Source organism: Colias eurytheme, chromosome 1, assembly GCF_061535395.1.
Source record: "Colias eurytheme isolate Ceu_HAF_F1 chromosome 1, ilColEury1 Martin Lab GWU primary, whole genome shotgun sequence".
In the NCBI taxonomy this organism is placed as follows: domain Eukaryota; kingdom Metazoa; phylum Arthropoda; class Insecta; order Lepidoptera; family Pieridae; genus Colias; species Colias eurytheme.
Window position 1 is genome coordinate 993149 of NC_142980.1, and position 23284 is coordinate 1016432.

Sequence of the window (23284 nt, forward strand, 5' to 3'; positions counted from 1 at the left end):
CGTATAACTAGAGAAGTTAGCGGCAGTGAAATAAACCATAACTCTACAATTTATAAGAAAATACAATTTTAATTAACTATAAGTCATACCAAATTATATAATACTAGTGGTCCGCCCCGGCTTCGCCCGTGGTACCTACATGTTTAAACTATCCTATCTCTCAAGTTGGATCGAACTGCACTTGGTGTGCGAATTTTATTATAATCGTTTTTTTTTATTCATGAATAGGTAAACATTTGGCCGCTGTTTCACCTGATGGTAAGTGACAACGCGTCCTAAGTTGGAACATGTTTACGGTTTACCTAGAAGGTGCTTATTCACATTTGCTTTAAATTTGGATAGATTGTAAGAAGGTGGAAAAACTGTATTCGGTAGTCATTAGATGTTGATGATTGGATGTCTACAACATAAGGATGGTAATCTGCTCGGCGTCTGGTTGTTCGATGGTGAAAAGGTGATGCCGGTATCAAGTTATGTAACTCCTCGGCACATTCACCAAAGAATATTCTGTAAAATACCGACAAACTGGCAACCTTACGACGATGCTCGAGGCAGGTCAATTTAGAATTGACCAATACGTCATTGTTAATAAGCCTTTTCGCTCGTTTTTCGATTGAATCAAGTGCTGACAGTTGGTAATTCGCAGCTCCAGCCCATAGGTGACAGCAGTACTCTACACACGACCGAACTTGTGCTTTATATAGAGATTGAGAAGCTGTTCCGGTGTAAAGTACTGGCTTACCTTGGCAAGTATACTTAGCTTCTTTGCTGCAACACTTGCTTTGGATTCAATAAAAGTTTTGTAGTTTAGATTTGGAGAGAGCGTAAGACCAAGAAGATCCAATCTGTCGGATAATTCCAAGGATACTCCGTGAAATGTTGGTGTAGACTTTAATTGACTTCGTTTCGCTGTAAACAAACAAGTTTGCGTTTTCGATGCATTAAATTCCACACGATTGTTAAGTGGTTTAGGAGTCCATTGAGGACAAACATTGTGTCTCGAGATTTATATATATCAAGATTGTAAATTTTAGTGCTGGAAGTCGTTCTCAAAACTTAAAAGTAAATCGAAATAATAACAAGCAGAGTTGCCGTAGTGAAAACTTGTACAAGTGAGCGGATTTTAAAATATAAGTTTTTCCATACCAATATATTTAATATTAATTTACTGAGTAAGCAATGTAGTCAAGATCCAGCGACCGCGCGATGTCTTAAAAAAAAATATTTTAATTTAAATGAATTTAATTAAGGTCTGTACATCACTATCACTACATAGTATAAAACAAAGTCGCTTTCCCTGTCCCTATGTCCCTTTGTACGCTTAAATCTTTGAAACTACGCAACGGATTTTGATGCGGTTTTTTTTTAATAGATAGAGTGATTCAAGAGGAAGGTTTATATGTATAATAACATCCATTAAATAGTAGAGAAGTACTGTTATTTTTGAGGTTTCTAATGTGATGTCGTAAAAAATTACATTGTTTCCGCTTATATTGCAAACGCAGGCTGAACCCTACGAATTTTATCAAAATAATGTACTAAGTATTATACATATTGAAAAGGTCAACAGAAAAGTCCGCGATGGTATATGTCTATCTCTTATGGATAACCCACAATAAAAATTTTTTGTCATTTTTACTTTTTACGACAAATAAAAGCTAATTTTCGAAGCGATTTTCACCAATACAGCATTAATCCTTAACCAATTAAATACCTTGAATACATTGTTCATTTAATATAGATCTATATGGCACTTTACACCGTATGATTTAAGTGAATATTTTCGAAGATATTACAGATTTAAAAATTGCGGGACGTAGCGTTTGCGGCGGTACCGGCCGGCCGGGCCGCTATGTTTTTATATACAACGTTCACAGTTTTTCTTTAGTGTATTATTTTAGTATCAGCATTGCACCCGTGCGAAGCCGGGGCGGGTCGCTAGTATAGTATAAAACAAAGTCTCTTTCTCTGTCTCTATGTCCCTATGTATGCTTAAATCTTTAAAACTACGCAACGGATTTTGATCGGTTTTTTTTATTAGATAGAGTGATTCAAGAGGAAGGTTTTAGTATATAATTTATTGTTTTAGACAAAGCGGGCGAAGCCGCGGGCGGAAAGCTAGTTGTACAATAAGATGGTACCTAAGTGCTGATTTATTCTATGTCTAAACAAAAAGATCGCGTCTTCTTAGAAATGATTAGGGATGTCGTCGCGACGGTTGAGTGGACGATTCTCCGTAATCACTTCCTTACAAATCATAACTATTGCATTGTTGCAGTATTAATATTTAGATAAACTACTAAAATATTGATTCAGCGAATTTTGGATGTATAACTCCTCCCTACGTATTAAGTTCGAGATTATCCTCATGGGGTTGGGGATGATTTCAAACATTCCTATTTCGAATTAACTATGAATACAAGACAAATATATATTTTTTATATGCATTAGCGGGCAAACGAGCTGATAACAAGACAAATAATTAAAATTAAAACAATTTTTTTTCTATACTTATACTCTTAAAAGCTTAAAGCACAATTGCCTTTTCACTTATCACTTCACTTTTCTTCAGTAATAGGTTTAAAAGCTGAATATCGGTGAGGTCAATTTCCTTTAAATTTAATGGTTTTCTTTCATCGACTGTTTTCCATATATGCGGTAAGTTAATAATTGGTATACTAGCGGAAACAATTGTTCTGTCCTTGAGATTGTTTCTTTCTCATAGTGTGGTCCTGTATTCTAACATAACAATCATCATTTACAGTGATCAGGTAGGTACTACGGAGTTTTTCATGGCTTACCTCATTATTACAAAATTTAGACATAATAGTTTCAGTTCTGGTGTAAACGAGCCATCGATTGAGTTGTAAACGTTCAATCTTTAAATATCCAATAATAATGGGTAATGAACGGCATGTACTTATGATTGATGAAAAATTAATAATACTATAAGAAAAAAAGATGCGAAGCTAGTTAAATATTAGTTTGAAATGTAATTAGAATGTACTGCGATTCTACACAGCTACCTAATTGATGTAGGTAGTTGATAACAAAACGCAGCTAGTCAACGACTATTAGTAAAGTGAGGGTAGTTGGGTCGAACGTCGTATAAACAGCGTCCGAGCCCCTAGGCACGATTCGTACGAATGCGCCACGAGACAAAGAAAAGTGGCAATTTATAGTATTCGACAGCTAAGCATGTTCGGACAGGAAACAGTGACAACTATATTGACAACTATTTATCCACAAAAATATTAAATCAAAAGTTACGTCTAACACGGCCATACTGACAATCGTACGTCCTCGTACGCCTTTTCTCGTATTAAAACACTACGGTAGTTCATCTCGGGATTACACAACCATCCTGCCTCGGCCAGACTGACCTGACAGAACAATAACCACGTCCACATGACATAGGCACTCCGTTCGCGTATCTTGGTATATCTACGCTCGTACGACTAGTGAAATACATCACTACGATACGTCAGCGACTAGACAATACCTCAACGCCAGAGTTCAACTAGCGATTTGGATCACTACACACAATTCCTTCGATGAACTACAATCCCGTTACATTAATCCACGTAACAAACTTTTACTTTACACAACGCACGAAAAAACACAAACGCCAGTATGCCGTTACAAAACTACGTAAACTAAAACACATTTAAAAAGTATGGGCTTGAATTCTATCCCGCTTCTGATATAAGAAAAAAAGATGCGAAGCTAGTTAAATATTAGTTTGAAATGTAATTAGAATGTACTGCGATTCTACACAGCTACCTAATTGATGTAGGTAGTTGATAACAAAACGCAGCTAGTCAACGACTATTAGTAAAGTGAGGGTAGTTGGGTCGAACGTCGTATAAACAGCGTCCGAGCCCCTAGGCACGATTCGTACGAATGCGCCACGAGACAAAGAAAAGTGGCAATTTATAGTATTCGACAGCTAAGCATGTTCGGACAGGAAACAGTGACAACTATATTGACAACTATTTATCCACAAAAATATTAAATCAAAAGTTACGTCTAACAATACAATACATTCGTCCTGCAGCAAGGATGTGGTTTCCATTTCAGGACATAAGAAACGTGCTTCGTCGAATTCTAAACATATACTTACTTTCAACCCTTTCACTAGGATATAAGGATATTTAGGCAGGATAATGGAAGTAAGATTATCAACATCACTATGGACAGGTGTCTGTTTTAATTTATAATATGTAATTGTAAATTTCGTTATTAATTAACGGTACCTATATGCATGATGAATTTAATCTGATTTTGTTTTACATATTATTCTTTAAGCTCAATACTTTGCTCTATTTTAACAATATTTTTTTAAGTTTACAGGATATACGTAGTAACTTATTTGTAATTTATATTTCTTTAAGGATATGCAAAAGTTTAATTTTTGCAAAAGCTAATGCGGTTTCAATCTCATTCAGTTTAATATAAATAATTTGAAAATTATGTGTAAAAATATTATAAAAATGAATAATGTTTCTGTCTTATTTAAATTCATATTAATTTCATTAATTTTTTCTTTAATTTGAATGAAATTGCTTCCTGTAACATTTATAATATTGATATTTTTTTATAAAATCGGCTAACAAGTTGTAATAAAACATACAACAACGCTCCATTTTTTTTAAATAGTAGTTTTTTGTTTACCTAAAACAATGGAAGTTCTTATTTATGTAGAAACCTTTTTACAACTATGTTAATACGGAACAAGAACAATAGTTCGAAAATCGTGTAGCAGATAAGCGTAAATTTTCTTGCTTCAGCCTCCCTTCATAATCATTCAAAAGCAATACAACATTAAAGTCGTAGCTGTTATGGTCGATTACTTATTTCAGCACAGTATCAATCGCTCATAAAACCCTAAACAGTGCAACAAAAAGTCAACAGTGTAACTCGAATGTAATAGATTTTCAGAGCGTTAACAATAGATCATTTGCAAACATTTTCTCAACTACATTATATAAATCTCAATGACCTAACTCACGAACCTACGGACTAATTCTTACATCATTCCATTTCGCGGGCGAGTGTCAATCGTATTGGAAAGTATCAGGACGACAGGGTTCACGGGAGACGGGATAGGGATTAGGGTTGTCAAGGGAAATTCGCAGTAGGGGTAATGTTATAAAAGTGTTGTAAGAGTGGGCGCGCGAATCAGTCGTGCCGCGATCGTCGTCTTTAGCGGTCGGCGATACTTTGCTGCCACACTCGTCCGCTCGTCGCGGTCGTTCTGCCAAACGGACAACAACACTCGCCTCAATGAGGTAAGACAAACCATATTTACGCTACAGCCGCAACGCGAATGCATACCAAAAATATTTATTTATTATATCAATGATTTTTGCATTTAAAACACGTTAACAGCACGTGATATAATGCCGGTGAAAGTTTCATGCAACAAGTCCGTCGGCGTTTAGTTTAATTTATGTTTACGCATATGCTAGGATTGGAATTGTTGCCGAAACTAAAGTTCCTTTCTTAAAACTAAGTAGGGCGTCCCTTGACCTAAAACTGTGAGATGTTATCGTTTATCATCATTGAGAGAACGTTGCGAATATGTCGAAAAATTTACATGATATTTTCGACAAAATACGAGTCCTTTTGTGATAACGAATAAAACAAACAAAGCGCGTAGCGTTCCACATAAATATGTGCTAACAACCCAAATAGCTAACGTGTTGAATTTATATGTATTTTATGTTTAAATGATCAACTCTAACGCAATTTATTTTTATGTTTCGTTGACTTTTATCAAACGTTCTGTCGTGGTTTACGTACATGTTGATAATCAAAACAAATGTGGAGATTAAATGAATCTGCTCTATCTCGATAATCTTCTTGAATACATTATTTCTTTTTAATATTTTATTAGAAATTAATTTGCCAGTTTATTATGTCTATTAAACAAGTTTTAAATGATTTATAATTTAACGTAAATAATATTAGTTGATGATTTATTGTGTTTAAACTTTTACTTGGATTTATCTTTCAAATCTAATGCCTTTTAAGCGATTGTCCTATAAGAAATTATTTTGTACGTGTAGTTACGTATTGGAACAAATATGTTAATTTTCCCAATTGTTTAAATATTATTTGCTCGCTAAAATTATGAGAGATTTATAGAAAAACCCGTACATATAAAAAACAAATTTAAATTATACTTATTAAAAGAATATTGAACTCTATATGTATACCTAGATGCGAAACTCGTTTTATAATAGTTTATATTTTTCTTCAAATATTTCTCTAACGTCTAAAATTCGTAAGACCGGTCATGTAAACTAGCCAAAACTAGATTTCAATAAAAACAAATACTTAATACAAAAAAAAAGTTTGTGTAAAAAATATTAAAATCACGTTTAAATAACCAACGTAGAATAATGTTTTGTTTACCTCTTTTGACCTTTTTCAAATTTAATTTGATATTTATTACCATTTTTATTTCGTTTTTTTTTTTCGAGTAATGTATTCATTATTATGCTATAATACATTGTCTTTTGTGAAAATCACGTAAATCGAATATTAAGCAGATTTTTATGATTTTCTTTAAATAAAATGGTAAATTTTCATCCAAGATTTACTTACACTTGGAATCTAAACTGAATACCTAATGTCATGACGATAATATTTGTTCAAACACTTCTCAAATTATAGCATCGTGTATGTATGTGTGTAAAACCTCGTAAATTAATAAATGCAATATTGAATGAACAATTACATACTTTAATTATAACATTCATATTATTTTTTTCTCTTAGAAATACATATTACTCATAAAAATTGTAGACATTCTATTAAAATAATAAACCAATAAATATAATTTAACTCTATATATTTTGATGAATTAGCTCTGGAATATTTTGGAAAAAGATTGAAAATGTAATAATTAAAGCTTCTTTTTAAAAGAGAAACATTTAACATTTTAACAAAGGAAAAATAAGGTTTTTACAATGAATTCGTATTAACATTTATGTACTTATGTATTATTAAAAATAAATTTTAAAAGATATTTTCGCCAGAAGAAACTACGTTTTTATCTCCTTAAAACTCCTTACATCTTAAGTATATCTTCTTCTTATATATAAAAATGAATCGCAAAATGTGTTGGTAAGCGCATAACTCGAGAACGGGTGGACCGATTTCGATAATTCTTTTTTTATTATATTCCTTGAAGTACGAGGATGGTTTTTATGTAGAGAAAACGTAAATATGTACCACGGGCGAAGCCGGGGCGGACCGCTAGTAGATTATATTTTTAAACCGATTCAACCTTGAGAAAGTCTATAAGAATATAAAACTTTACTATAAAAAAGGAAGTGCAATTATTAAAAATATTAGTCCTAATAATAATAAAATATTTTTTTATTAATATTAAAGTATTTTTTATTATTAATTAAGTATTTTTCGTTTTAGCTAATAAGTTATTTATCAGTTAAAACGTTTTAAAAGAAAAAGTTACATTTAACGAGCTTTTGCAAGGAGGAAAGTGTCTTGGAAGTTTTTTATGTTCAACAAACTTGGTTATTACATTTATCTATAGTCTATACATTTTTCCTTAATGTTTTACATATATTTTTGTGCAAGGCTTTTGGGTTTTGCAATGACAATGAAACTTGGTATTAAATATGCGATATTTGTAATATGTATTTGATGGTATATGGTATATTATCTATATATATAAAAATGAAACCCGTTTCGCGTTGTCACGGCATCATGTGTGAACGACTGAATCGATTTCGATAAATTTTTATTATTATATTCCTTGAAGTACGAGGATGGTTCTTATGTAGTGAAAACGTAAATATGTACCACGGGCGAAGCCGGAGCGGACCACTAGTAATACATATATACATAATTTATTCTGGTTATTTTATTTCTAATGGAGAGAATTAATCCTTGAATATAAACTTATTGTTATAATTTAATCCATACTAATATTATAAATGCGAAAGTAACTCTGTCTGTCTGTTACTCAATCACGCCTTAACTACTGAACCAATTTGCATGAAATTTGGTATAGAGATATTTTGATACCCGAGAAAGGACATAGGATAGTTTTTATCCCGGAAATCCTACGGGAACGGGTTTTTCTTTGAAAACGCGGGCGAAGCCGCGGGCGGAAAGCTAGTAGGCTATAATTATGATCTGAATTTATCGTTTATTTATCTAAATTATTATTTGATTGTTATCAAACTATGTAATCAAAAAAAATCCGACATAATTCTCGACAAATTCACGCGATACATTTAACTTTTAAATATTATCAATTCTTAAATAATATGTACTTTTACTTCTCGTATTTCTCCAATACCATCGTATATGATACAACGTTAAATATTTACTTACTATGCGAGTCAAGACAATTTTCAAAACCTGCAGTACTGTGGAAAACTTCGTCTGTTTAAAATTTCTTTCTTTTTCATTTTGATGTTTTGATAATTTTAATTTTGTTGTACCTAATATTAAATTTTATTTATCCTTTGGTAATATAATCAAGTTATAATTTTATAGAACCTTTCTTTTACCAAAAAATTATGGAACTATTTATGGTGTTATGGAATAGAGAATAATTTGAATAAGAAATAGGTTGCTGTTTTTGAGCACTTCACACACATAAGGCTAATGTTACAATATCGATTCTTAAAACAATCCTTAATTTTGAGAAACAATTTCAATTTATAAACTAATCTGTTCAATTCGGTTCTCATAACAGTCATCGTTTTGATATCTGTTATCATTCGTTAAATAAATATTATTATAGAATCAGGTCAATAGACAAATGTTGATCTTATTGGGCCAGCGTCGCACGTTGTCATGGCAACGGAATTATTAAATAAGGCGATCACACACGAACGTGATTGTAGTCGCAGTCAGTGTAGAGTGTAGACGAAGCATTATTAAAAATCATGACAGAATTTAAATTACTCTATACGTACAATTTAATGTTTGTATTAATATTTATAATCACATTTTTTTATTAAAAATTATTCAATAACTATCTGCTATGAATTATCAAAATTTTCATGAAAATATTTTTAACGCACACATTTAACGCGTTAAATAACTAAGGAAGCAATAACTTTTTGATCATAATTTAAATATGTATTACTCAAATCAATGCGTCATTTTTTGCATATTTAACTTAGAATATATTACTTAATTAATACTTAATTTTAATTCAATTTATTTAATATAACTACTTTCCTAGAAAATAATTATTTATATTCTAAAATATTTCTGCCGTTTATTTGAGTTCCGGAGAGTCAACTATTTCAATGTGTTAATATTACTTTAAAATAATTAAATGTATTTGTTTCGTGACTCATATATTTTGCATTGCTAATTAAGTAATGCAAGTTTGAGTGTATTTTAAGACACAAAGAATTGAAAATAAGGTCGTTTAGATTGTTAGTCCATTTGGTGAAATTATATAAATTATAATAATTATATCGTCTCTAGATTTCTAATAATTCTATTAGATATTTGATTTAAAATTAATTTATTTTAATTAATTCAGTATTATCAGATCAATACTTTTTAGTTTTCTAGTTTTAGCCCCGACGTATTGTGTCCGAAAAGGTTACAAAATATTATTGCTTTGCCATTTAAACTTTCGGTATTTCTATATTATTATTTTTTCTTTTGTATAATTTGCTGTCTTTAAAAATGTCGAAAGCTGTCCATTCTGCACATGATCTTATAAACCTTGTGACACAGAGAATGATAGGCGGCGCTATAATTCAAGTTTATAATTGACTAGCCGCGCCCCGCGGTTTCACCCACGTGGCTCCGTTCCTGTTGGTGTAAGCGTGATGATATATAGCCTAGTATAGCCTTCCTCGGTAAATGAACTATCTAAGACCGAAAGAATTTTTCAAATCGAACCAGTAGTTCCTGAGATTAGCGGGTTCAAACAAACAAACAAACTCTTTAGCTTTATAATATTAGTATAGATTATTATTGCAGTTCACTTATGTATTTGGTTGTAGGAGGTTCTAATGGTGACCTTAGGTGGTGCTTTGTAATATACACAAGTTCATATCATCAATACATAAATTGTTTACAATGTATTCACTGAACTTTTATCCTATTTTGCGATTACCGTATTAGCACCCCATATTATTTGGGGCCTAGAGCTGCCGCTTTCTTTGTTCAAACGCCGGCTCTATAATATGACAGTAAACCAACATCTGTGATCTGGTATAAATTATTATAGTCGTTTTATAATATTATATTATCTGTGGTAAAAGTATAATCTTAATACTATTATAAAGGCGAAAGTTTGTATGGATGTATAGATGTATGGATGTATGGATGTATGGATGTTTGTTACTCTTTCACGTAAAAACTACTGAACCGATTACACTGAAATTTAGCACACATGTAGAGGGTAACTTGGATAGGTTTTATACCGAAAATCCCACAGGAACGGGAACTATGCGGGTTTTCCTTTGAAAACCTTAATTGAGCTTACTGTGGGACTAGGTTGATTTGTGTAATAATGTCCTATAATATTTATTTATTTATATACATTATCGTCAAAACGCGGGCGAAGCCGCAGGCGGAAATCTAGTTTCTTATTAATATCCATATTATATTTGTTCCTTTTTAGTTATTCTACGCAGATGGCCAAATTGTGCCCGAACGCTTTACACGAAAATCCGGTCAGCATATTACAATTATCAAATACGACACTATCACTATTTTTAACCGACGTTCCCGAAAATGAAGGAATTGAATTTTATTAACTAATTTATTATTTTCTTTTTTGCTACTTGATAACTGTGGGTTCTCAACAGTACCTGTATCACGTGATTATTTTTGTATTGGAAAGATGATTATTTTTTTTTTCATTTCGACTCATATGAGAATCTACACCGATTTTTTGTTAATAATAGAGATATAATATACACAATAGGAAAGAATTGCTTTTCTAAATATGCTCAAAGCTGAAGTTTTCTTGGTACACTTTATTAATTAGGCTTTTCTCAGTATGACGAAGCGAAGCGAAAGCGATACGTTTGATATTTATATTCTTAACCAATTGTGAGGAAATGACCGCCATTTTCAAGGAAATACAGAAGAAGGATAAATCTCTTTGACTCTATTTTCCTTAGATTCAATGCTATCTAACATGAATTCCATTGTTCCATAAACTGCATACATTATCTTTGTGTTACATAGAATCTGAGTTTTCCTGAATTTCGCAAAATTTACTGTGTATGTGTGTGTAATCTGGTTTTGATTTAGTTCTCAATAAATAAAGTAACATAAGTGATGTTTAAAAATAATTTTACTTCTTTTAATATTTCTGAAAAATAAAAAATAATTGAATAGAAAATCTTAATCGATACTCGATAGTGCGGAAAACTGCGGTGCAGTAAATACTCATTACTAAAAAATATATCTATCTCTAGATCTCATCCATTAGAACTAAAAAGACAAAAAAAACAACTAATAATAGGAAGTACATACAAAAAAGATGCAATTAGAAACAAATAAAGAAAAACAACTATTTCCCATTAAATATTACGAGTAGTATCTAAAGAAAATGTAGTGTCTGTTTACATTTGAAATTAAATAAAAAGCCAATAATTTGGGCGGTAAACTGAGCGAAATTTAAGTGGGATTTTTCTTGCCGGCTCTTCATCTATTTAAGCTGTTAATGTAGCAGGGCTCGCCAACCTAATGGTCCGTGGTTTGCACAGTTAATAGTGTTTACGCAGTGTTTAATTTTAATATACGCGATGTAAGAAAATTAGTGGACTCGTAATCTTTGTGAAAACACTCGATGGAGTAGAAAAGACCCAAATGTGTTTGTGAGCGGTGAAATGTAATTGTTTAATCAATTTTATTTCAGTCTTTTTGTTGGGATTAGGAAATGATAATAGTATTTGTACATTTTAAATTAAAGTGATTTTGAATTATAGCATTATCTTATATGTAATTGAATACTTACCAAACGAATTATATTCGATTGATATAATCTAATGGATTAGGTACAATTTATTTTTCACGTTGTAATAATCTTTTTCTTCGTCGATCGGGTGTAATCGCGAAATAAACCTCTATGACCAGAAGCAGAGTTTATTGTTTAAAGTGCGTTCAGCGTAATAATTATTATAAACATATTTTTTTTATGTAATTATTTTGTAATATAGTGGTAAATCGCTCGCTCTCAACATCGCTAAGAAAAGTGTTCCTAACGCCATGTAAGATAATTCAGCATGCTTTAAAAAAAAGGAGAAGGTTCTCAATTTGAATTATTTTTTATCTGTAACTTTTAACTGGGTGAACCAATTTTGATGATTCTTTCTTTTTATTTGAAAACTGATGCTTTCCGATTGGCCCTTAAAAATAAAAATTTTGTCTAGTTCGGACAATTTAAAGGCAGTTTTTATTTAATAATTATTTTAAATGCATTAAAGTATGTTAATAAGACATTCTACATTTACATAAAAAAATGTTGATAACTCCTGAATTGTATTGTGTCGACGAGACAATAAAATGTCGTCCCACGCGCACCAGTCCGCACAGGTGGACGGACTGTATAATGTATATAAATATATCATTTACTATTTCTACCATACGATATTATTATATCTCAAAATTTTACGACACGTTAGTGTCGAATTTATGGCCATTGTCGGTTTTTTCGGTGTAATATTTCTGCATATTTGTCTACACAGTCTAGATATCTTTTGACTTTTCAAACTCAAACTCAAACTCAAATATTTATTTATTCAATTAGACTTCTTCTAGAAGCACTTTTGAAACGTCATTAGGTACATATTTCTAACATTTACCACCGATTCGGAAAGCAGTATCTACGGAGAAGAATCGGCAAGAAACTCCATAGTTGCTCTTTTTAATCATATCAGTTTTACAGTTTTACAAATTACATACATTTTAAAAGTCACAATGTTAAAAACATAGTTTATGGTGAAAGTTATAACGTATGTTAATTGTATACGAAAGGAATGATGATTCGCTTCGCTCTAAGCTTTAATTTATTTTTAATTGAATATAATTGATTAATTTGCATTGTATGATCGTAAAATTTAAATTGCATTTTGCAATTTTTTACAGCAGCCTGTTAACGAAAAATTGGTATCAAATGCTCATTTAACGCAAAAACAACGTTGATTTCTTGCCCATTAGTTGTATTCTTATAAACAATAGCTTCATTAGTTTAAAAACGAGAAATACAATACAATGTTTTTTTTACTTAAACAATTATCTTAATCTTAATTTTAATACTATTATAAAGGCGAAAGTTTGTAAGGATGTATGGATGTTTGTTACTCTTTCACGTAAAAAACTACTGAACCGATTACAATGAAATTTAGCACACATATAGAGGGTAACTTGGATTAACACATAGGATAGGTTTTATCCCGGAAATCCCACGGGAACGGGAACTATGCGGGTTTTCCTTTGAAAACGCGGGCGAAGCCGCAGGCGGAACTCTAGTAGAATAATAATTGTCTCCTACTTAATAATCAATTTGTACAATGTTATGACTGGACATAATCAATTAATAAATATAATATACAAATTATTATTAGAATTCTTTCTTCGCCAAATAACACTTTTTAAAAGCCTATAGCCATATTATGTAAGCGTTCTTTTAAGAAGATCTATCTAATCCATACTAATATTATAAATGCGAAAGTAACTCTGTCTGTCTGTCTGTTACTCAACCACGCCTAAACTACTGAACCAATTTTCATGAAATTTGGTATGGAGATATTTTCATACCCGAGAAAGGACATAGGCTACTTTTTATCCCGGGAAAATGATGCAATCCCGGAAATCCCACGGGAACGGGAACTATGCGGGTTTTTCTTTGACTGCGCGGGCGAAGCCGCGGGCGGAAACCTAGTGTTCAATATTTTGCTTAAGAAATACAACTTGTTTGTATTTGTTGGATAAAAAGCATTGTATATTAGAACTAACTATCTACCCGCGGCTTCGCTTTCGTTTTCTAAGCAATTTCCCATGGGGCTGAGACGTTTCAGCGCGTTTATGTTAAGTACCCTATATCCTTCTCCTTATTGACGCGATTGAAGGATAAACAAACATAACAATCGCATTTCTAATATTACAAAGAAAGGATAGATGATACTTGTGTACCTATAATAATATAAAGTGTATGAACTTACTTTATTTTGAATTGAAACATCATTAGGCGCGTTGAGAGTATAATTTCAAGGTCGATTTGGATTTTAGTACCTTTGAATCTTGCCTTTTTTTAATACCTATGGCCGCTGCACACGGGTATAGTAAACGGTAGAGTAGAGCGATTGATGACTAATAATTAAACTAATGTTGACAACATTAGAGATTGGACACTATAGAGTAGAGTAAAATTTCCTCTTAAACTGGTAGAGTAGTATGCTAGTTAACTCTACCCGTGTACAGCAGCTATAAAAGCGGCTCTACGAAAACAGTAGAGTCACTATTACAATAGGAAATGTTGTTATACTGTGGTAGAGTTTAGTCGACAGTCCACTGCGCTTTGACCAGTGGCCCGACATTCCCCTGGTAATGTATAAACGCATTTTCCACAAAAAAGTTTTCAACATAATTTTATAAAACAAATACTTTGTGATGTGCTGAATTTCAAGTTTAATCATAGGCTTTTTGGTAACCGAATTAACCTTCAATGTGAAAATGGACTTTTCGCCTTTTTGTAAATACCACAAAATTAATGCTGACATTCGTATGTTATTTTGTTTGCAAATTGTGTTTTTTTTACGTTGATAGGATTGATAGGCAAACATACCAATAATCTATTGTACCTATCGTTCAATGTATAATTATGATATATCTTCATTATTAATAATTATTATTTATTATTCTTAATCGAATAACAAGAATATAATATATTACAATCCTAACACGTTTTGTGGTGCAATATGTTATGTTAAAAAATTATACAAAAACAAGTCTACAAACAAATTGTTTAATTGGTAGAGATAATACAATTGTCAAATAGCATACCTACGTAACGCGGTTTTCCCTGCATTTTCCAAGGTACTACATTAAAGTCCAACCACTTGAAAATATGATAAAGTGAAGATATTTAATACTAGTGGTCCGCCCCGGCTTCGCCCGTGGTACATATTTCGCAAGAAAAGGTAGCCTATGTCCTTTCTCGGGTATCAAAGTATCTCCATACCAAATTTCATGCAAATTGATTCAGTAGTTTAGGCGTGATTGAGTAACAGACAGACAGACAGAGTTACTTTCGCATTTATAATATTAGTATGGATTTTTGTCGTAACTAAGTATGATATGGAATTGAGTATGCATTGACGCCGTTCTCTGCTAATAATTTCGTTAATTAAAATATGTAACTTTAATGGATACCACGAGTAATAAAGACGTAAATCTGTGCACATGTTTCCAGTGAATATTAATAAGGGTGACGATTAGAATGCGTTTGTTAAATCAGTTTAGATTATTGCGTTGCTTTTTTAATTGAATAGGTGTTTACACGTGGTGTTGGTATTTTTGTATACAGTTGTTTGTTACGGTTGAGACATAGAATACATACGGTAAGTTAAGACGAAGTTTTGCATTGATTTCATAAATATTTCATATGTAACTATAGTGTTTAGTTCGGTATGGTTAATTATTTTTAGTATACTTGGCTGGTCTTGGCTTAAATTGTAAGTAAAAAGAAAGTTACGCAAATATATTTTATTGAGAATTAAATAAACTAAGAAAATGTTAGTTATACCTTGTACCTATGGCTTGTAGTATGTATCTATGAATTGGGAAAACTGAATCGCACACTTACATCTAAGCTTACATCATATAACTTTTAAAATAAATAAATTATTTTATAAAAGAGTTGAAATATCAAAAACTAAAATAACCTTCATTTAACCGTAATTTTATCAAAATCAATTCATCGATTTGGTCAACAGCAAACAGTTACATTTATAATATTATTCCCACTATTATATTATCTGTGTGTATTAATAGTGATGTTGAAATATAATAAAAAGAAACATCTATAGAATACAAGATTGAAACTAAAATAAATTTATTGCACAAAATAAGTATTAATAGTAGTTGGACGTGATCGCTTACGTAAAGACGATCGTCTTTATTGCAATTTGCCTTATAGTATATGCTAATAGCACAGACTAATAATAATATACTACGTATACAACTAATAGTATACTAGCGACTTAGAATAATAGTGAATATAAAACTTAAAAGAATAAGTTTTTGGTGAACTGGTTCCAATATTTATACATTACAATTTTTAAATAATCATTTAAGGGCCGATTTTTCAATGCTTGGATAAAACTTATTCGTCGAATAATGTATAAAACTACCATTTTAAAAATGTATTCTAATTGCCCGTATTTGACAGTTTACGTGACATTTTAATATTATCGTGTAATACTTTATTGGACGGATAAGTTTTATCCAAGCATTGAATAATCGGCCCTAATTAGAATAGAAAGACACACGCATAGAGTTCGATGCCTAAATGGGATTATGATGATAAATTATGTATAATTTAATAATTCTTACTCAAACTAAATTATACAATACTTAACAAGCTTTAACAATAATTTCCAAATCATAAAAAATTCCAATATAGTTTCTTTTTAAACTTTTTCTTCAAGTCTATGAAATTGAACAAGTTGGATATAGGGTTTGATTATAATGTGCCTGATAGACTATAATTATTGTTAGTATATTTCTATTTTCTAACTATACAAACATTTTAAATGTATTACTACTATTATACGTACTATTATACGTATTTCTACTACATACTAGATGTACACCCCTTCTTCGCCCGCTCTACATCGTCGAAACCATTTTTTTTGTGTTGTGTCTCTATCTTAACGCGGACGCGATCGTCGAAACCATTCAGAATCTTTGCTTGCCAGAACATTTGATGGAGTTTACGATTCTCTAAAGGACATACAGACAAACATTTAAATACATATATACATTTCATTCAACAGCCGATGTCTGGAGAATCCATCCTTTTAGCTAGACGATGGCTATATCTATTTTAATTCAATTTTTGCAATACATCACGATTCGATTTGGCACAAGACGTTTTATCCGCATGCGTCATCTAACACCATTTGATCATAAAAATAACCATAATAATAAAAAGAGTAACAATAAAAGCAATGCATTAGAAGAATGACATGAAATATAATTGTAATGGATACGTTTTTATGTGTTTTATTAAGTGGATCTGGTTTCGTACCTGTCTATACTATTTATTCACTCAAAAATGTTTTCAAAAATTAGGTAAACTAGGTCTATAATCGTTTGTGTGAAATTTTATATATAAATAAATAACCGGTATGGAGGTAAAAAACGTGTTATGGGATATCGAATGTGCGATAAAAAATAAAAATTTTAGGAGATTTAATAATGAACATAAATTTCTTAGTTTAACCGAAGAACCAAAAATGAGCGCTGTCTGACTATTTATACTTACGCACTTGTACTTATTTTTTTAATATCCGTAAGTTTTGATATAGGTAAGTAGTAAGTACCTACCTAAATACTATTCCGTTTCAACTGTAGGCAATAAATACATTTACGTGCAAAGATTATGCTCAATCAGCAGAGACAAAGTTAGTCACTTGGTGGAATTGCCATTTAAAATCCTTTTTTTTTAAAAAGCCGCGCAATTCGCCGGACAATAGCTTCCATACATCAAAGAATCAATCAACAAAAAACAATTCTAAATATGTTAATAAAATGAGATGTGACAATCGAAATAGCCAGCAATTAAAAAGCAATTGAAATACTTCGTTTCAAAGTGAAAAGTAATTGGTTTTTACAATTTCCTTTTAACCATTTAGTCCTTCAGAATGACCTAAATACGTATTATATAAGCAATAAATATCAGCATCACTTGAACAGTGATCAAACCCATCATATTGATTTATATCTTCGATTCATTCAGAGGCCACTGTTTTATTGCAAGAGCATATTACAGCTTATATAATATTATATCGTGTACTAGCGGTCCGCCCCGGCTTCGCCCGTGGTACATGTTTACGTTTTCTCTACATAAAAACCATCCTCGTAAGTCGTACTTCAAGGAATATAATAAAAAAAGAATTATCGAAATCGGTCCATCCGTTCACGCGTGATGCCGTGACAACGCGAAACGGGTTTCATTTTTATATACGTGATATGTCTAATATTATATACAGGGGATAGTATTTTTAGATTGCACGGAATAGAGTTAAAATCTACGAGACTGATTTAAGAGCTCTTTATGTGGTGATCTTTTTATAGTACAAGCGATACTTTTTTTTGTATTTATGTCGTGTAATCTCGAGAAAAGCCGGGATAAAATGCTAGCTTTTAACCTATTATCGTAATGAACTTTTACCTACCTATTAATTAAACATTTTTAGTTTATTACTAGCTGTTCGCCCGTCTTCACCCGCGTTTTTAAAGGAAAACCCGCATAGTTCCCGTTCCCGTGGGATTTCCGGGATAAAACCTATCCTATGTTTTAATCCAAGTTATATGTGTGCTAAATTTCATTATAATCGGTTCAGTAGTTTATGCGTGAAAACCATACATACATACATACAAACCTTTCCTCTTTATAATATTAGTATAGAATAAGTTATTCAATAAGTTTTACTCAGTGAATAATATAATTATTATACACTTATTTATGAGCAGTTTTTTTAGTTCAATTCTTACAGTATTTCCGTCAGAAAATCCTTTTAGTTGGATTTCGTCGTTTTGTATAACCTCAAACATAACATACAGACAAACATTACATGAATATTGTGCATTTTATATTATAACACATGCCTTTGAGGTCATCGTCGTGCATATAATCAATTCAATGGTTATTATATAGTTTTTACATACATAATAAATCATAAGATGAGGTCTGCGGTTAGCAAACACAAAAAATAATTATCGATTGAATATAATATAAATAATAATATAATCAATTCAGACATGACAGATAACAGAGTTTCAATTTGTAGCGTTATTTCTGTCTATTTCATTAAAACAATTTTGAAAAAAAAATGAGCAACAGTGTAAGACTAATTTACTTAAAAACAGGACGATTTTATTAAAAAAACATAAGAGACAGCGCTGGATGTTCATTTAAAATTATTTTATACATCTATACAAATATTATAAAGTGGAAAGGTTTGATTTTTTGTTTGTTTGTTTGTTTGTATGAATTGAATAGGCTCCGAAACTACTTGGCAGATTTGAAAAATTCTTTCACTGTTGGAAAGCTACATCATTTCTGAGTGACATAGGCTAGGTTTTATCCCGGAAATCCCACGGGAACGGGAACTATGCGGGTTTTTTTTGAAAACGCGGGCGAAGCCGCAGGCGGAAAGCTAGTAGGAAAATATATTAACAGACGGTAGAGTAGGTACCTAACACCTATTCACGTTTAATTTTACGCATAACGCAAGCCAATCGAATCATGTACAAGGAAACATTGTAAGAACTCGGTAATTTCGATATGCTTGGCTTCTTGTATAAGTCTAGTATTGGCCTACTGACTAGTGTTTAAGTTTCTCTTAACCAGTAAGTCAGGTAACCTAGACGGGCAATTGAAGCTATAATGCTTCGTCCACACCGTGCTATCAAGCCGTAAGCGTGAATATGCGTTGGCCTTTAATTGACGTATCAAGGATGTTGTTTAAATCCAAAAAAATAAAAACATCTTTACCGGTCTGTTAATTTTTTTACGACTGTTTTCTTATGGATTTTTGATATGGCACAAATGGAAAAGGTCACGTAGCCTTTTTTGATAAAACAAATGCTTATAAGCGAGGCAATAAAGTTTAAAATACCTAAACCTAGCTTTAAATATTTTTATATTATAAAAATGAATAGTATGAATGAATGGCATTAAAAATATTTTTAATTATTATTAGTGGCAATATATCGTGATAACTAATAATGCCCAGCTCGGTGTGGACGTAACATAAAAATTAAAAGTAATTGCCATCTATGATTATCTAGAAAGTAGAACTGGAAGGGAAAACTAGTCTATAGATACTTACAGCTATATTATGCTAATTTTAATCATTATATTGTAAGAAAGAAAATATTGTGATTACGGAAAATATAATGTACTATCGCTCGTCCTGGCTACGCCTAGATTGATCCGGGATAAAAACAAAATAAAGTATAGCCTAGTATACCTAGTATAGCTTTCCAACCACGGCTTTGTCTGTGTAAAACCACAGAATATATTATAATAGTACATACCTACTACGTAAAACTTACAAAATTAGATACTATTACCTTCCCGGAGAATCAAGCCAATATTCACACAAAAAACAAGTAATACCATTAATAAAAATATAAGACTTTCGACTAGAAGATATTCATAGAAAATATCAAAGTTCAAAATTCTAAACTCTTTGGCATGTCCTTCACTGTGTTCTGTTCTTGAGATGCTAATTTTTTACTAAATTCTGCTCTTCAACAGGTTTTCTTTTAGTGAAGAATGTTGACCTATGTGTAGCTTGAATAACTATTTTTTATTCATTACCTAATCAAAAGTTATTGTTAATTTAGCCCAACATAAAAATATCTAATTTCTTTAATGTATTTGAACAGTTTTGCAAAGTGCAATCAATTTAGGTGGACAATTCCGAATGAGCAAATAAGTTTAGATCTATTTAACATTTTAGGGAAATTAATTTTATCAATGTGCGTAGGATTTTTTCTTGTTTATTTTCTTCGGTAATTAATTGAATATTTAAATACTTTTCGTATATGGCCTAGCGTTTTTTATTTTATTTTATTATTTGTAATTTTAGGAAGAAAATTTTATAACAGATAAAAAATAATATAAATTTCTTAGTGACATTTTCATTTTCGTGGAAATGTTCTCTTATTTGATCAATGTATAAAAACAAGCGTAATTATAATATGTAACTAGATTTTCTCCCGCGGCTTTGCCTGTATAATTTGTGTGAAGTGGTTTAATAAGATCGAGTTCCTCTGAGCGCCACATGATCTAAGATAAAATAGCATTTCCGCGGAAACTTAAGTAGGAAATGGCTTGCTATCTTTGTATGTCATATGCAGTCACTGATATTATTCTTGCAAAAATTAGCACATTATTAAACCCTACAGTACTTGTCTAAGAAACACTGAACCCTAATTTTTTTCTTAGAAATGATAGGACCGGGCTTTATTTTTCGATTAATCTATATTTAAGAAAGGATAAATCATCCCAATTAATTTAAAAAATGCTAAAATTTATGCACAAAACAACACGTGTACGATTTGTCAATATTTTTGGCATTTATAATATTTTTCTTTATAATGTTATAATTATTTAATTTTTATTAAGTGCGAATACAACAGGGATTGAACCCAAGACCTCTCAGTTTAATGTATCACTACATAGTATAAAACAAAGTCGCTTTCCCTGTCCCTATGTCCCTTTGTACGCTTAAATCTTTGAAACTACGCAACGGATTTTGATGCGGTTTTTTTTAATAGATAGAGTGTTTCAAGAGGAAGGTTTATATGTATAATAACATCCATTAAATAGTGGAGAAGTACTGTTATTTTTGAGGTTTCTAATGGGATGTCGTAAAAAATTACATTTTTTCCGCTTACATTGCAAACGCAGGCTGAACCCTACGAGTTTTATCAAAATAATGTACTTAGTATTATACACATTGAAAAGTTCTATAGAAAAGTCCGCGATGGTATATGTCTATCTCTTATGGATGACCCACAATAACTTTTTTTTGTCATTTACTTTTTACGACAAATTATGGCTAATTTTCGATGCGATTATAACCAATACAGCATTAATCCTTAACCAATTAAATACCTTCAATACATTGTTCATTTAATATAGATCTATATGGGCCTTTACACCGTATGATTTAAGTGAATATTTTCGAAGATATTACAGATTTAAAAATTGCGGGACGTAGCATTTGCGGCGGTACCGGCCGGCCGCGGCCGCCCAGCTATATACCTATTTTATACCCGTGTGCGAAGACGGAGCGGGCCGCAATGTTTTTATATTATACAACGTTCACAGTTTTCCTGTAGTTTATTTAGTATCAGCATTGCACCCGTGCGAAGCCGGGGCGGGTCGCTAGTTACATTATAAATAAAAACTGTGTCAATAGTATTGTCTTAAATTTGAGCGGAAAAGCGTAGTACAAGCAATATCCGGTCTTTCGGCCAATAGAACTCAAGGATCATCGGCGGCAATATCCGTTTTAATTTATATTTGTTTATTGTTCGCTTTAATTAAAATGTCTAGCTCAATAAAGATGCGAATTTATGATGTTTATCGTGAATAAGGCTTTGTCTTAGTTTAAAATTGTGCAATTAAAAAAGAGGAGTAGGTTTTACTATAGTAGCATAATCTATTAAGATAAATTTAAGTGTTATTTTTTTTTGTTGCAGTAGTGACGGTGAATATTCACCCACCGGCTACAATATGAGAAACAGTAGCAAGTAAGTAATTAATTAAGTATTTAAAAATTAAGTAATAAATATATAAAATAGTTTCAAAATAGGTACAGTCGTTCAACAACTTCCTACAAGATAAACATGAATATAACTTTATGTAAACGTCAATATGTTACTTGTTGCATAAATTGAAAACGGATGTGCCAATTGGGATGGTTTTCCAAATACTTGCTAAAAAATCTTTATGAACTTCCTTTTTTCAATCGAGTTCAAAAAAATGAGGAGTTTCTTAAATGTTTTTTTTTTGTTATTGCTTCCGATTTTGATCCTATTTTAATTTTTTCCAGTTCTGACCATTTGAAGACGATTCCGTTTTTTTGTTAAAAAATATTATTTAAATGAATAACAAATCCAACCAGAGATAATAAATGTATGTTATCGTGATTAATCACCTAATATTTATTAAAATCTAAAGATGTACCTAGTTAATGAGTTACAAGTATTCAACTACGTGTCCATTTAGTTTAGAACGTGCATATATATGTAAATAGTGTTATCTATGATATGAGCTGTCAGTTAAAGAATATTTTAAAATACATAGGTATTTTACCGTACAGGTATTTTTATAGGTATTTTTAATACATAGATATAATAAAAATGAATCGCCACACGTTGCTAAGCATAATACTCGAGAACGGCTCGACCAATTGGCTAATTTGTTTTTAACGTTTTGGATGAGGTCCTATGTATTTTCTCATGAACAGAAAACACGAAAAAGTTGGCCAGAGCAAAGTCTACCAGA

General features: G+C 31.4%; 1 protein-coding gene across 2 annotated transcripts in view; it reads left to right on the forward strand.

Annotated features, from left to right (window-relative positions):
• Positions 1 to 5135: 5135 nt before the first annotated feature.
• The window catches only part of Nep2 (M13 family metallopeptidase neprilysin 2), a 56337-nt gene continuing 38188 nt past the window's right edge, over positions 5136 to 23284 (forward strand). Inside the window, exons 1-2 of one of the 2 annotated variants that reach the window (XM_090119928.1) lie at positions 5136 to 5291; positions 22477 to 22527. In XM_090119928.1, the coding sequence (XP_089976054.1) occupies positions 5287 to 5291; positions 22477 to 22527 (56 nt within the window). In that variant the 5' untranslated portion in view covers positions 5136 to 5286. The remainder of the gene's footprint in view (positions 5292 to 22476; positions 22528 to 23284) is intronic. The other variant, XM_090119936.1, reaches the window with a different exon arrangement.